Source organism: Numida meleagris, chromosome Z (genome assembly GCF_002078875.1).
Source record: "Numida meleagris isolate 19003 breed g44 Domestic line chromosome Z, NumMel1.0, whole genome shotgun sequence".
NCBI classification, from domain to species: domain Eukaryota; kingdom Metazoa; phylum Chordata; class Aves; order Galliformes; family Numididae; genus Numida; species Numida meleagris.
The window spans coordinates 57791868-57808292 of record NC_034438.1 but is presented as its reverse complement, the minus strand read 5'-3'; the positions used below and the strand labels follow the sequence as shown (position 1 = coordinate 57808292).

Genomic DNA, 16425 nt, shown 5'->3' with positions numbered 1-16425 from the left:
AGCTATATTATGAGTGGCATCAAAAGAGGGGTGGCCAGCAGGAAGAGGGAGGGAGCTGACTGTCCTCCTCTACTCTGACCTTCTAAGGCCCCACCTGCAGTACTGGGGCCCCCAACACAAGAAGAACGTGGAACTGTTTCAGGGGATCCACAGGAGGGCCACAGAGATGATCAAAGGGTTGGAGCACCTTTCATAGGAAGAAAGGTTGAGGTAGCCAGGCTTGTTCAGCCTGTGAAAGAGAAGATTCCGGAGAAACCTCATTGCAGCCTTCCAGTACTTGAATGGAGCCTATAAACACGAGGGAGACCAACTTTTTACGTGGGCAGATAGGGATAGGACAATGGGGTACAGTTTTGAACTAGAAGGGGAAATTTATATTAGATATGAGGAAGAAGTTCTTTACCCAGAGGTTGGTGACTAACTCTCTGCAAGAAGTTGCCCAGAGAAGCTGCAGGTATCCCATCCCTGGAGGTGCTCAAGGCCAGGTTGGATGGGGTCCTGGGCAGCCTGAGCTGGTGGGTAGCAGTCCTGCCCATGGCAGGGGGTTGGAATTAGATGATTTCTAGGGTCCTTTCAAACCCAAGCCATTCTATTATTCTATAAACTGCAAAAGTTTCAGCTTCATTTAGCAAAATGTGCAACTATCACAATGAAAACACTGACATTACGGGTAAAACATCCTGATAAATATAATAGAAATAGCAAATTTTGAATAGACTTTTTGAATATTTACTACAGTGAGTTTCACAAAAGCAGTAGGAGGCAAGAGATGCATTATACCTCAATGTTCCATGTTAAAAATATTACACAAATTGTGCATTGTCTCTCATATGCATACAAAACCACAACAGAATAGTGCCCATAAAATGTAAATGCTTTTAACTGTCAAGTATTGATAGGTGAATCAGAATGAATCAGTATTCAGTGCAAAACTGAAAAAGACTGTGCCTCTAATAAATTCAGTACAAGTCTAGCAAAAAAGCCTGCTGTTATCATGAAAGCTAACGTTATCATGAGATTACAACAGACGCTGAGTGAGAATACGTACAAATTTAATGAAATGTAAAAGAAAACACTTCATAACAAATTTCTGTAGTGCCTTCTATTGCATCTCATCGCCTGTTAAGGGCTCTTGTCACATTAGCTGCCATATTACACTACATGGCAGTGCTGCCACAAAATGACATGAAACTAAAAAAATTCTTTTACTGTAAGAGAGAAACTTAGTTCTATTTGACAAAAGTTCTTAAAATACCAAGCAAGTATTTGCATCACAAATAAGATTATCATAAAGGAAAATGTAGAATACCGATTAAAAAATTACAACATCTCAGATTCATAGTTCTTCTTACATTAGTACACATACCTATACACACACAGCTGTACATATATACACTTTCACTTACCTCAGTAGCTTTCTTTATATATGGTATCTGTGTGCCACTGTCCAAATCTTCATTAATGATGAGTCTCCTAGCCCACTGACCTGCTCTGACAACGCCATTACCATGAATTAGGACCAATAGTTTGTCAGGATTTGTTAACGCATCTTCACTCATAAAGATAAAGCTTTTTGGTTCATTCTCAGTAGCATCAACCTGCAATTATAGCCAATACAGACTTTTATACACAAATAAAAAATTTTAAAAGAACATTTGTAGTTATAAAGTTAGCTGCCAGAATTGGTATCAAAACCTGCACTTTCTTTTTACTATCTGTATATATATTTTATGGACTATTGTGTACACAGTACTAAATAAAAACAAAGGAGAAGCTAATATCCTTGCAAAGTAAGTTTGAACCTTAAATACGCTTTAGAATGGTTAAACACAGATGGCTTAACTACAGAAACAAAAAGGTGGAGGGGCATGGTCAAAAAGTATGCTAAAGCTTTAAAACAGAAGTTGTTTACAGTAATTTACTGGCAAAAGAGAATCCATAAAAGAACAATCTCTGAAAAAAAAAAAATCAAGTAATTTGCCACTTCTGATATGCTTGAAGTAGCAATAAAAGTCTGATGTGGTACAAAAAACATCCTAAAAGTTCCACCTCAGCCACCTCAACATAAATACCCAATAAACCATATATGAGCCAGTATTGTAAATTTGCCTATTATAAGTTTAATAGAATAGCTCTAATAAAATATAGAAATCCAATCTAGATCTAAACAATGGTGTCAGTAAGAGTCCAGCAGCAGGACTTAGCTACTCAGCAGATCAACACGCAGCTTCAATATTCAGTAAATCAACTTTTGTTCTTAGTGTAGATAGTAAAGATGAGGTTTTTGCTCTATACAAACAGAAGTTCTCTAAAAGAGACCTATACTTGGCTTTGGAAGACTTGCTCAAGGCAAAAGAGCAAGGCTTGTGGTTATTCATACTTCCTTTTCTCCTACTTGAATATGATGAAAAGGAAGGATAGATCAGGATCCCTATACCTTTTTGTATTCCATACTTCATAAACCACACAAACTAACTATGGTTGCTAGGAATATCCTTGGGTTGCCTTAAACTCTGCAGTAGTGACGAAGATCAGGTCAGGGTATGAGCCTTATACTGAGAAAGGGGAAATGGCTGCTTGGAATATTTGAGTTTTTCTCTCATACTCGGATATGCTATTCACCTTTCCTCAGGAAAAATCAATTCTGCATGTATCTCCAGACTTTTTAAATGTAAGCCTTGCCTATTTTTTTTTAATGAAGCCAATGAGGCTTCTTGAACAAAAGGAATCCCTAACTGGAAGAACATTCAGCATCTGCCATAGTGCTGAAGACCTTATGCCCTATTCCAGAATAACAAAACATTTAATGTGTCTCAGCTTTCATTCTTTACAACAGGAAATGTACTCATCTTCTCCCACTCTTTGCAGAAAGACAGAAAATGTAATAAAAAAATAATTCAATTGAAAAGAGTTTATGAGTACAACTGTATTGCACACTGGGGATACAGTCACATCACACAGCCACTTCTCAAGTACCAGTACAGATATCTTAAAACTGATGACGGCAAATGTAAACATCCAGATAATACCAAGTTTCAAATAGTACTTGATATGATGTAGTTGACTTCTGCACACGAACTGAATATGTACAACAATAAATAGGACAAAACTTTGAAAATTTATATTTCAGCAAGATACAGCCTAACTGTACGTTTTAGTATTTAGAAAACTAAATTTCTGTTCAGTAATTAGGAAATATCAGCATCTAATAATCATACATTGTAGAAGACACACTTCTACTTCACATTTTTGCAATTACGCTAACCTAAAAAAAATCAAAAATATCTATTAAGCTATTAAAAATTAACTGTTTGTTCCTTTCTTCAACTGAATTGCAGTTGGAAACTTTACCTCAAGTTAATTTCTCTTCCAACAATAGCAATTCGTTAAATCAAGCTTTCACTAAAGAATGCCCATAAGGGTCACTCTCGTGCACAACCTCATTTTATTGACAAATCAATGCAGAATGCCACTTATTGCTAGACAAACTGAGTACATTTAAAAGAATTTATTTTTATCAGCCATTTTCTGATCTTTTGTTTAAAGATCACTTATTTCTGATCTTTTGTTTAAAGACAAATTGAATAAATTCAATGAAATGCTCAGCTTCAATTAATCTAATTTTACAACTTGATTCAACATTGTTATTCACATACAATAACAATCTTCCAATGGTTTGTAGCTAGGAATGTCAAACAAATCCATATTTTACTGATAATTTAGAGCTTAGCATTACTGTTAAATTTTAACTTTTCTCAGATTTATTTTTCTAATGCAAAATCACATCTTCAGTTTTATGAATACCTACAGTTATGAAGAATTCCCTGATGAGTTATTCACTCTACACACACAATGAATTTTTTGCAATTTTCAAACAGTGAGATTATTTTTCCATGAGTTCAATCTCAGATAAGTTATCACATGATGTAGTAGTGTCAGTATATGGAATATTTCAATAGCAGAATAGTTATTATTTTGCATAGTTGCTACCAATACTTAGGGTAACAACAGAATATAAATGAAATCTAATCTTATTCTGACATTCATTCTAAGACATTGAGGTTACGACTCAATTTTCCATTCTTAGCCAGCAGCAGAATAAGATCTAGAGGTCCCTAATTCTGCCCATTGGAAGATCTTATGTTTAAGATTGCTGAAGTTTAAAATTCTAAAAGGAAAGAAGACCCAAATGTCTTTCTTATGTTAGCTAAGAAACACATTAAAAATCATAAGCACAAACAGGTGAAACGGGTGTACCTTAACAGTAGAGGAAAGAACAGGGAAATAAACGTAACAGAAACTTAAAAGACTCTAAAGACTGTGAGAATTATGACTAGCTGGTGGAGCAAGAAAACTGCTCATTTGTGTTGCAAGGTAAGAAAGTCCCCTGTTATGTAGTTCTTTATAAAGCCTGCTAACTCACTTACATTACTGTCTTCATGAAATTGATGTCCAGATTTATAATCTTTCAATCAAAACAGTAAAAAATGAAAACTGCTGAACAATATTATGAGCAGTTAATTAGCATTTGGTGATTACCAGAAGTAAATGAACACACCTGAAACTGGTGGAATTTTTACAATCAAGCATTAGCTGGACTTGGGTAGCGAAACAGCCAAAAGGAATAAGCAGTGCAGATAAGAGACCATTGTTTCTCAGACAAAAATAATTCTTGGCTTTCTAGTAGATCAAGAGATCTACCGAATGAAGTTTGATCTATTGAAGTGAAAGAGCAAAGCATTGATAAGTTAGAAGATTCTGCAAAGTGAGACCTTTCAGTACCATTGTCAATAAAACATGCTAGCAATTATTTAAACTTCCATCTCAGACTTTCCCAGAAGCTGTTAAAGATGCATTTAATTCAGAAGCACCCTCTATTTGTCCTCAGTAGCTAAAGAACAGCAAAGATCAATCACTGATTATGCCATTTAAACCAGAGAAACACAAAGGCTTCATCTGGATAAAAAAAAGAAAAGAGAAAACGTCAGTGTTCTTTGTATTAATAATACAACCTTCAATGGAGCACGAAATGAGAAATTTAAAAGAATTAATTGCACTGTTTCTCCGTGAATATGAGTCTCTTCAGGAGCTCATACTGAACATGAAGAAAACTACAGTATTTTACACAAACAGTAACATAAAATACATCTAAGCTTCTCTGGATGAAGAAGGGTTTGGATTTATATTTGGCATAGCTGTTAATGTAATAAAATGACAGGCATTCTTTCCAGATTCCCAAACTGTTTTTTTATATCTGAAAGGAAATTTACAAGTAATTTTTTCCAAAATTGAAGATGCCACCTAAGAAAGTAAAATAAAGACAGCAGAGTTGGACTTTGTTCAGAAGGTGGAAATTAAGGAAGATAGGAGAACATGAAATGCTGTCAATGAAGCATAGAATTTCAGTACACTTCAGTACGCTGGAAGGAAAAGCATTCCAGTTCACACAGACCCGAAACACACTGAGTGTACTGAAACATCATTACACTATCAGCCTCATTGCGAGCTGACAGAAAAAATGAAAGACACTACACCAACTTTCTCATCCCCTGTGACAAAGTTCAGGAATAAATTTCCGTATTTACCCCTGAGATTTTTATATAAGGAACAGAATGGCCACACTGTTCAGATTAGTGGTCCCAGTATCCTTTTTCTGACAACTTGCAGGTTGTTAAGTGAAACAGTATGAGAACAGAATGTTTGCAGAGTCTCTCATTTTTGGCAGCCAGCAAGTTTTGAGCTTCCTGGGACATGGTTTATAACTGGACAAGCTACTACAACAAGTTCACTGTAACTGTCACACCTCTGTACTGGCAAATGGTTTTTTTGAATGCATTTGTGCCTTTCTCCTTAACAGTACTCTGCATCAGTGAGTTCCACAATATAATTGGGATATATATGAAAAAAGTACTTCCTCTCTTTCAGTAGAGATCTCCTGCCTGATAATTTAAACTTGATGCCCCTTAGATTCTCTATTATGAAATAAACCAAAAAAACATTCCCTATTCATCTTCTCTACACCTTTCATGATTCTATAGTTTTGTCGTATTCCTTCTATTTTCCAAACTGTCTAATCTTTCTTTGTCTGAAAAGCATTTCATGCCTGTGATCATCCTTGCAACCCTCCTCTGTATTTTTTTTTAAATTCTACATATCCTTTTTAATACTGTGTCCAGATTCCATGCAGTGTTCAAGATGGGGTACCACATAATGAGTGGAATGACTATGTTTTTCTGTTTTGTTCTCAACACTTCATAATTCCTAACATCCTATTTGCTTTGAGGGTTTTTGACTGCCATTGAGCACTAACTGACGTTCTCAGAGAGCTATTCACAATCACTCTAAGATCTTTCCTGAGTAGTAATAGCTCATTTAGAGGCCACCAGTATGTTTACAGAGTGTGTTCTTTTCCCCATAATTTCACATTTACCAGAATTAAATCTCATGTCATTTTATCATCTAATCATCCAGTACCATGAAATAAAACTCATCCAAACCAGCTTTAGATTTAAGTATTCTTTATCATTTTAGAAAAATCAGCTAAATTACTTATGTTCTATTAATTTTTTCTTTATTTTTATTTAGAAATATGTCAGTGCAGAGCTTAATAACATCTCATTGGCTACAACTACTTTTTCTATAAAGTACAAACATCTTTTTTTTCCTTTTAGCCAATTATTAACTTATAAGGGGACTCCCGCCTCACATGTATCACATCCCGGCCGTAAGGGGTGGGAAGGTGTGACTAAGCATACCACAGAAAGTCAAAAAGTGTTTTCTTTAAAAGCATTTTGTAATCTTGTTGGCAGCTTGTTGGAAATCCACATACTCTTTTATTGACAAAATATTTCTTTTTCATGTGATCTCTGAGGCCTTTGATGAATTCTAGTAGGTCTTTTAAAACGAAAACGGTGTTGACTTTTATCCCAGTATATTATTTCTTCCTGACACACAGCTCTAGGAATCTCTCCTGGAGCCCTTTCAAAGACCATCATATTCACCCTTTTTCCATGCCTCTTTTGAGAGAAGCTGCTTTAAGCAGTAAGTTACATACTAGTTGCATGCAGCTTCATATTTGACTTCTTTCAGAACCCTAGGCTTAAAAACCATCGCATCCAGGAAGATGATTACTGTGCAGTAAATCAATTTGTTCTAAGATATCTGCCACTGATACGCCAATTTTAGATAGCTCTTCAGAAGTACATCCTGTTTCAAAAAAAAAAAAAAAAAGGCTAGTGTGGAAGTCTCTGGACAAACTGTATTGGGAAAAATCATTTTTGTTTTTCTCATTTGAGCTGATGATTCAATACGCATGCAGCTTATCTATCAGCTTCATGAATTGTTTTATTAATAGGCTTTACAGCTGCAACAAGCTCCTCAAATTCTTTTATGAGTGATCTTACTGTGATATGAAACTTAACAGCAGATATATTACTCTTTTCTATCTTCCTCACTCACACATTTTAATCTTGCTACAAGCCGTCTTACTGTTTCTATCAGCCTCCTTTACCAATTTAAACTACGCTTGTTTGTGATGTGATGTTACTTGGGAAACTTCTGGGTGACATAATAATAGTCTTTAGGCAGCTTTGATTTTTCACCATCTTAATTTCTGTAGTCTTCTTCATAATTTGTTTTAGACTGTGAAAAGGGCTTCTGACAAACAACAATTAACAATGTTGTTTATACCTTGTAACAAATCTTCCACACTGACCAAAATGAAATTGCATTGAGAGTTTGTCCTTTACTCCAAAATGGAATTAAACTATGACACTTAGGAGAAGCTCTACGCAATAGATTTGAAAATGGCTTAAGTGTACTGGTGATAAACTCCATCAGTACACCAGTGCTTACCACATAATTCATAAAAAAAGAGTAAATAAAGAACAATTCTCCCAAGCTAGACACTCACATCTCAGAGCAGAGCAGAAGAGAATACTACACGTGTGACAGACGTGATGGCAGCATGGTGAAACTTCGTCCAAGCTTGTTCATTTTCCTTTCTAATAGTGATGGAAAACAGAGCAATCATGCTACTGTTTCCTCACAGAATACAAAGATCACCGAACATCATGTTACTGTATATACTTCTAGACTGAAGCACTCTCTCATGCTGTCTGTGGAGTGCTTTGTCACTTCTAAGGGCTGATCGTGTATTTCCATTGAACAGCATCTGCACTTTATAGTACACACGTGTTACAAGCTACCTAAAATGTGTTTTTAAACAAAAAGACATGGAATAGTTTACTGAGACTCCACTTTGAGGTTATTCCTTTGCTGGAGGCACCCGTCTTTAGTTCTGAAAATCCATCTATAAAATATTCACAACATTTCAAAAAACTTATTGTTCCTCTACCAAAATTAGGACATTTTGAATAATCTGGTGTCTGGCAAGGCAAGGAAGGCTGGAAAAATCAAGCACATGAATAGCCAGGCAAAACCATTTCTCCACACGTGCATACATGCTGCATGTGAAATCAGTGCTCTGAGACAACACCTTGCACATAGCCTCTGTCTTCATCTGAAAACAGAATCACAGTCTCTACATTTTACAGATCCAAGTGAAAAATATCTTCAAAATATATTTATACTTACTGGGAGAGTTACTTTTTTCAAGTGGCATTCCTTTTCCAGTAGTCCATAAACATGTTTAGTAATAATCTGGAGGAAAAAATAGAGCAAAAGAAAAAGAAAAGCAAACAAAAGTTAAACTACCTACAGTAATTACATATCCAGGCAGATAATTTGAAGGCTAGTTGGTTAAACTTCCGAGAACTTGCATGTTTTGCCACATATCTGAATTCCTTACTATACAACCAATTATAGAACTTGGAGCTTTATACAAAAGGATTCTCTCTCACTCTCAGTAAAGACTCCTTGCTAGTACAAAGAAATTGTAGCTGTACCTGTGAATCCATCACCTGCTGCTGTGTGAATAATTATGTGCCTCAAAACTAAGGATTATAACCAATTAATATATACTCAGAGGTACAAGAAAGGATCTCTTTTGCAAAGAAATACTTTAAAAGCATTTTTTCCATAAGCAGGACTCATGAAACCCTCTCCCCTGCAGGTTCACTTCATGAGTTACACGGAGAGCAGATCTTTAGTCACCCTCAGCACAAGTTGCCTTGCCATTTCTATTCACTGAACTGGGGAGTGATGGGTCAAAGGTGTTCCAAATAGAAAAAAAACCCTGACTGATCTCTCAGTATGGGGGAGTTTAAGTCTCTTGTCTCCACGTAGAAATGAAATTGAAATTTTAGACCTGAAACAAAAGGAGTTATTTCAAAGAGCATCAACAACAACAAAAAACACAGCCCAGTCACAACCGAAGAGTTGCTGCCTCAAATTTAACCAAGTTGTTCACACTTCAAAGGTTTACCTCATATCTAGGGACATTTTTTTCATCTTTATATGTTGTAAGAAAATGGAGATGCAGATGGAAAAAACTTTTAAACTATTATTAATTTGGGAATTAAATTGAGGAACAAACTGAAGTGCTTTGTCCATATGGAGTTGTAAAAATGGCTTGGAAGTAACTGCCTCGATTTCACAGGCTGTTGAATTTTTTTTTTTTTTTTTAAAAAGGGGGCAAATTAAAGAGGAAAAAAATCTGCTCATTAAGAGCTTCAAATGACGCTTGCCTTCATTTTAAAGCTTGGGGAACTATGTAAATTCCAGACAGGACAAGATCTAAGACTGGAAATATTAATCTAAGAATATCTGGATATAAACCCACCTGGTATTCTTTAGTCCAACTGCTCAAGGCCACAATTACTGCCATCTGAACCCATAGCATATTAAGCCACAACAGAAATGCTGCTGTAACAAAAGCTCTCAAGTGATGGCATCTTAACAACACACTATGAACTGAGCAAGTAGGAGCCGGGGTATCATAAACTTCAATTTTAATTTTCCAAATGCAGAATTACCAAATAAAGTTTCAATGAAGTCCAACAGTTTTCATTATGAACATGTGAGCAAACATAATACGCAAACATTTGGAACATATTTGAACAAATTAGAGGTACTGATGAAAGCTAATTAAAAAAGTTGTACCTGTCCCCTGCCTTCCCTAATCCTCCACTACACAAAAAACTGAATCTTTATTAGGATTCTGTGAATTCTTTGCTACCCTGCTCAAATATATTTACTGATAGAATTATGTTAAAAAAAACTTGATGGTTTTAAAGAAAATCAGTCTTACTGAACATTACTATCTACATGGAAACTGCATTTGGGGAAGGAATTTAGCTGTGAGCGATGAGTTGATTTAAGACATGTTTATCCCCAAAGCAGTATGTTAGGAACATGCATACAGTGTAATTTTACCTTCAGGGCCAAACTTTTTATGGTTCACTGAAATCAACTTCAACGTAATGCCAACAAGTAAAGCAGTTAAGTTCCTGCAGTCTCAGATACTGATGCTGTACAGACATTAAAATGAATATAATGATAATATGGCCTCAAAGATAAAAAATTTATTTTTCACTCTAAATCCAGGCATCTACAAACCATCAGAAATACCAGAACAACACTTGGAAGTGAAAAAAACTGCTATGAAGAAAATATATTTTAGATATTACTTGGAAAAGTCTCTTTTTTTTGCAGAGATGTGTTACATATCTCTATCTTCTATTCTCTCTTATCCATTCAGACTGTGATGTCTTCAGGGCAGATGTAAACCTTTGCCGATTTTTTCCCGAGCCAGACTCAATGGGGCTCTGATTCTAACTGTCTCTTTATGTAGTACTCTAATATAATAAACAGTGATATCAGTCTTAAAAATTGAGTGGTTAAATCAGTAGAGCACTCCTATAAAGCAAAGACATAAACTAATGAATGATTTTAATAAGAGAAAGCACGAAGAAAAAAAGGTGGAGGCCGCCAATAGAAATGGTAAGATTCAGACAACTCAGCACCTGGATGGCTTCTAAGGCTGAGACCAACTTGAAGAAAAACTGTAAACTGCCCTTAGTGTATTTAAGACCACAAGAGGTTTTTTTTGGCAGCAGGAGTTCAATGAGTTCGGGGATATATTTTAGCAATGGCTGGTACACTGACTGTCAGCTTGAAAGGATGGAAGATAACAAACAAGACCTCTTGATATTAACGCTTACTGTAAGGCTCTTCCAACTAGTGATGTCTGCCAACAAGCAGCATGCTGCTCTGTAATTCAAGGTAACAGGCTCCTCATGACAAGGAAGCACCAAGTGCCTGAGATGGGACAAGAAAAAGAACAATACTATGGCTTGCCCAAAATGTGTGAAATCAATGGCCTGGAGGAGACAGCAGACAGGAGGAAAAAATGGCCATTTTCTACTTCTTGTATGAAACACTGGGAACATGGTTTTAAGGTGTCTTTACTCTTCATTCATTTCCGAGTGCAATCTAACAGAAAAACGCAACCTAAATTAGATAAATATCTGAACAAAACACTTTTAAGGTCTTAAGGTCTTCTCACTGCCTGCCTTAAGAACTGGAAAAAAAAGCAAAAGCAAAACACATCTATACCTCTCACTCTTTCTTCTAATAACATGGGAGAAACCCTTCCCAACCATGAAAAGGTGGTTAACCTAACACTTCCACTCCCCAGAAAGGTTGAATTGGTTTTAATGTGAGCTAGGGGAATCCTTCTTCCCAGCATGAAGTTGTCCTCTTGGGAAGGAAACTGAATGGTTTATACATCAATTTTCTTTCAGGGTCCCACATTCTGTAAGCCTAAGGATTTTCAGCCATAAATGATGTCACAGCTTTTCCTACTTTGGCTGGACTAGAAAAATTCTTAAAAAAAAAAAGGCAGGCTACAGAGAGCAGAGACCTCAGACAATTGAACAGAACACATCCTGAGCAGCAAGAACAGCAGATTATCCTGAGAGGTACATTAAAAATACAAGTGAAGTACATTAAAAATAATTCTGCTACCGTTACCTGGTTACATATCAACCTTCTGACTTAGGTATTATCTATCCAGTGACGATACCTCCAGAAGTACCTTTTCAAACAACTAGGGGCCCAAAATAAGACATCTATGAAGTTCAAAAGTCTTATACAGACTTACATTGTGAACAGTAATATTTATTATATTTGAAAAAAGATTAAACTAACAATATCAAAAAGTTTAAATGATACAAATTTGAACACTAATAGTTATGAAATGTTAGAAATAAGGTGTAAGGATAAAAAATAACCCAAGACAGATAAATTTAATTCAGTTCCCCCATATGCATCCACAACCAAAATAATTTTAATTATGAAGTAATTAAATTTGATTACCTAGGTAGACAGCAAAGAGAACAGAGACAGAGAGAGATGACTACAGAAACTTTTAGACAGAGATGAGATTTTACCCTTGCATTCCTAAGCATCTTCACAATGGTGGCCAAAACAATAATAGCTCCACGGGGTCTGTGGAGAACAAGTGAGACTCCAAGTGGAAACAGTTCTGGTACGTACAATTCTAGTAGACATTGGTTGGTAAGGTCCTGGCTGTATATGGCTTGTGTTCTACGATTATGTTGTTCATATAAAGAACTATTTTCAACTACCAAAAGGCACAGAAAAATTCTGTTAGCAGCATAATTTAGAATCTTTGCAACACACCATCCTGTAGCCAAGTAACCAAAAGATCAATGCTAGCATGCAACTGAAAACAGAAATTAAAGACTAAGAGTCACTGAGACTAACTAGTTACAAAGATCCTGAAGTACAGAAGCCTGAACATAAGTGCAGAGAAATAGAGAAGGGACTCTTCAGCATAGTCGGATACAGGGAGCACTGAAGATCTTTAAATAGCAGAAGTCTGGAAAAGAGGACAACTGAAAGCATGCCCTCAAAGCAAAAAGGTATCTCCAAAAAACTTAAAGTAATATACCCTGAATTTTAATTCAGTAAGAAATTGAAAGAAGTATTCTAAAAAATATCAAAAAGAACGAACTTGACACACAGGAGGAAAAGCAGAGCTGTAGGTGACCCACTGGTGAACTTTTTCATAACACTGATAGCCAGGTATACAGATAATAGATCACAACTTGGTTACTTGTTTTGTAACACCTGCATTCTAATCCAGCTGAGCTGTTTCAGTACACCCCACATCAAAAACCATGCTGGGATGCAATGAAGTGCACTAAGCTTTGCCTGTCAAGCCTCCTCCCTGCTGTTCTTCACAACCCAGGCTCTCTGAATTCTCTGCTTCCCTGAGAGTGGTCACACTTTCAAAAACAACCACAGGTAACTCTAACACTATATTCTGCATGCGAACAGGACAGCAAACTTGTTGCAGAGGAGAAAAAAGAGCAAGATAAAATAAACTACTTCCCCAAAATGAATTCTCTGCTAAACAAATTTTAAATAAATGGCATAGATCTTTGTGCTGTGTGGCCTCCTGCTTCTGCATCAGCATCTATCAGTACTCACTGGAAATCATTACCACGCCATGAATGTTCATGGATTTGCAACAAATGTGAGGAACCCTTCCGCTAGTGCAAATCTCACACACTCTTTGAAGACGATCAAATATCTCACGTCCCTCTCTTCTCCCAAATGTGCAAACCTCCTGAACAAAATGCTAGTGACCCTGCCGAATGGTCAGCGTACTGTTAACACATGATAAAGAATAAAGAACGTGTGGCAAGAAAAGGATAACAAACATACCATCAGCTGACATTACAACCAGTCACATGACAGAAGACAGACTAGAAAACCTTGGAGAAAGGACAAACTGTTAAAACACACTGTCCACACCACTGCCTGCTCCTTCACACTTCTAGGAGATTTCTGGGGAAAAAAAAAAGGATCAAATTATAGATCAAATGTATTCTTCAAGGGACAAGATTCAGCTGCATGCATCTAAGATTTCCCATGCCATATTCCTCGTTCACAGCTATTCCAGTCACAAACAGAATCCCACCACCACAACCGCTACACGTTACCACTTTTTACTACTCCAGGGACTAAATGAGAATAGAAATACATCTACTCTCTCAAAGTTAGTAGCAGCCACTTCACATCAAGGACAAGAAGCTCTGCAATGCTATATGCTTATTCAAAGGACAGGAGGCTTCTGTCTCCAAAGATGCCAATTTGTGAAACAACACTCCTTGAACACCTTGTCAGACCACTTGTTTTCATTCATTTTTCAAGAAAGTGCTCAAGATAGACTGCAGAGTAAGATAATTTAATGGTGATAATTTTACTTGAAGTTTTTAAATATCAGCTAGAATTTTTAGAATTATATAGATGATAAATCTAAACTAAGTGGATTATAGACAAGAAAAAACAGATGGTGTGGCATTTTACTTCTCGCCTGATTTCCTCTATTTTCATATGGCCTACCATAAGCAAATCTCAACACCTTCCCACTGTATTTATTATTCTTCTATTAACCTTATGAACTAACAATACTTTAACCTCAAGGTTGACCACATCTACTACTAAAATAATTCACATGGATATAATTAGCTGTGCTCTGAGTTGAAATAAGAAAAATCAAACTGTTCTTTTTCTTTAGAGAATGCGGACAATTCAACCTTTGGGTTCAGTCGCTTGTCAGTTCCTACCTTGTGACAAAAGTACACTTAAAAAGCATAAGGGTTCAGCATTATCAGTTTGCCTGTCAATTCTACATATAGACCAAAATCAATGTCATTTGCCTTTTTGTTCTTTACTCTTAGATAAATAGGCTGCTCTGAAAGCAATGCCTCCTATTTATTTCCCTAGAAAACACAACAGATACAGAGAACACAATAGCACTATTTAATAGAGAAAATTCTCAGCTGCAAAACACTATTTTTCAATATAGTCAGTGCTATTAGCTACACATTTCCACCAATGATGAACAAGAGCCTGCCTGCTGCGCTCATAACAATCTGTCCCATTGGAGGTGCTCACTGTTGCTGTCGCCACTGTGTAAATGCACCACCCACCATCTCACTGTTTCACCTCTACCGCCATACGACCAACATCTGCCTCTGACATTGTGGGCCAACATCATAAAATATACGGCATTACTTTTGGAGCAACCCTCACAAGTATATTTGACTTGACACTGCACAGGAGAGCAAGAGAACTGCTGTCAGCTCCCCTGCTCTATTAAATGCTTAGAAATATCAATTCAGCCTTGATTTACAGCCTTCTTGAATTTAAATTAAAAAAAAAGGATCCTTCTCATGTATAGAAGGAATATTATTTTCAAATAATTTTGAGATACTTAGGGATACTGATACCTGAGATAGGTCCCTAAGTATTACTAGTAATTTTCTAAGAATCTCAAGGCTGTATTCACTGGATGATTTTTTTTTAACTAATCAAAAAAATAAACAAGTAAAAATCACCAGTAGCAATATGTTGACCAAATGATCCACTGCTCACACGTGTAATGTCCCTTCTTATATTACCAGGTTAATTTCCTAAATGATAATAAGCACCTGAATGGCAAAAAGAGAAAATAAGCAAGAGAAGAAAAACAATGCTTATAACATACAGTAGTCAACCGACAACTTTTTCCTTTTTTGCAGTGAAAGAGCAGCAAGGCTTAGTAAAAAAAAAAAGCAAAATGAATTCCAACTGACTGCCCTGCGGCAAATCTCAAGTGGTGGGACTGATCCGAGGCTTGCTACTGTGGCTGCCATAGCCTTGGTTGAATGAGCTTTATTTTGACCCTTAAGTGACAAACCTGCCAATAAGTAACAATGAGAGATGCAAAGGAACATTCTGACATAACTGCTCTTGGACACAGACGTACCTAAGAACTGGGATAAACAAAAAAAAAAAACAACAAAAAAATAACAATCCACCATAACTATGTCAGAACAAAAAATCCTAAAAGCTGAATGGACTTTCTAAAGGCTCCGTTCACTGCAAGCTAAAAAAAAAATCAATGGCATTTTACAAATCCACAAAAGACCTCGCTTGGATTATAGTGTGGGAGAACAATTCATTAAGATGGAATTGACATTACCTCTAAGGGATTTCTTGCGTTTTCTACTGAAAGCAATTCAATTCAGTCTTAATGCATCGGTGTGATATTCTGGATTCTAATTTGACTGATCACAAATAGGATCTCAAGATCTTCTGAAAGAATTAAATGAAAAATAACAGGGATTTGTCATGAATTTAGCATATACTGTTGTGATTTGATCCAATGTTTTGTTACGTGGTCTTTGCTGACACCTGTTGGTTTATTTTTCTTTTTTTTTTTTCCTTTCCTTTTTCTTTTTTTTACAAAAAGCATCTCAAATTTCAGAATTCACTTAGCAATTACCTAGCGTCATAAGCTGCCTAATTACATAATCCATCTTAAGAAAATTTTCAGTTTCCTAAAAATATACATACTTACACATCTATGTGCATCACTACGAAGCACAGGTTTCAGTCAAGCACCTTGTACTAGAAGCAACTAAGCATCAGTAGAAAGCATCACCT

The 16425-nt window shown here is 36.2% G+C and overlaps 1 protein-coding gene across 5 annotated transcripts in view; it reads right to left on the bottom strand.

Moving 5' to 3' along the window:
- Positions 1 to 16425, bottom strand: part of FAM172A (family with sequence similarity 172 member A) — a 266705-nt gene that overhangs the window by 197080 nt on the left and 53200 nt on the right. For all 5 annotated transcript variants that reach the window (XM_021379622.1, XM_021379623.1, XM_021379624.1 and 2 more), the window contains 2 exons: positions 8596 to 8661; positions 1407 to 1598 (listed from right to left, as the gene is read on the bottom strand). In XM_021379622.1, the coding sequence (XP_021235297.1) occupies positions 1407 to 1598; positions 8596 to 8661 (258 nt within the window). The remainder of the gene's footprint in view (positions 1 to 1406; positions 1599 to 8595; positions 8662 to 16425) is intronic.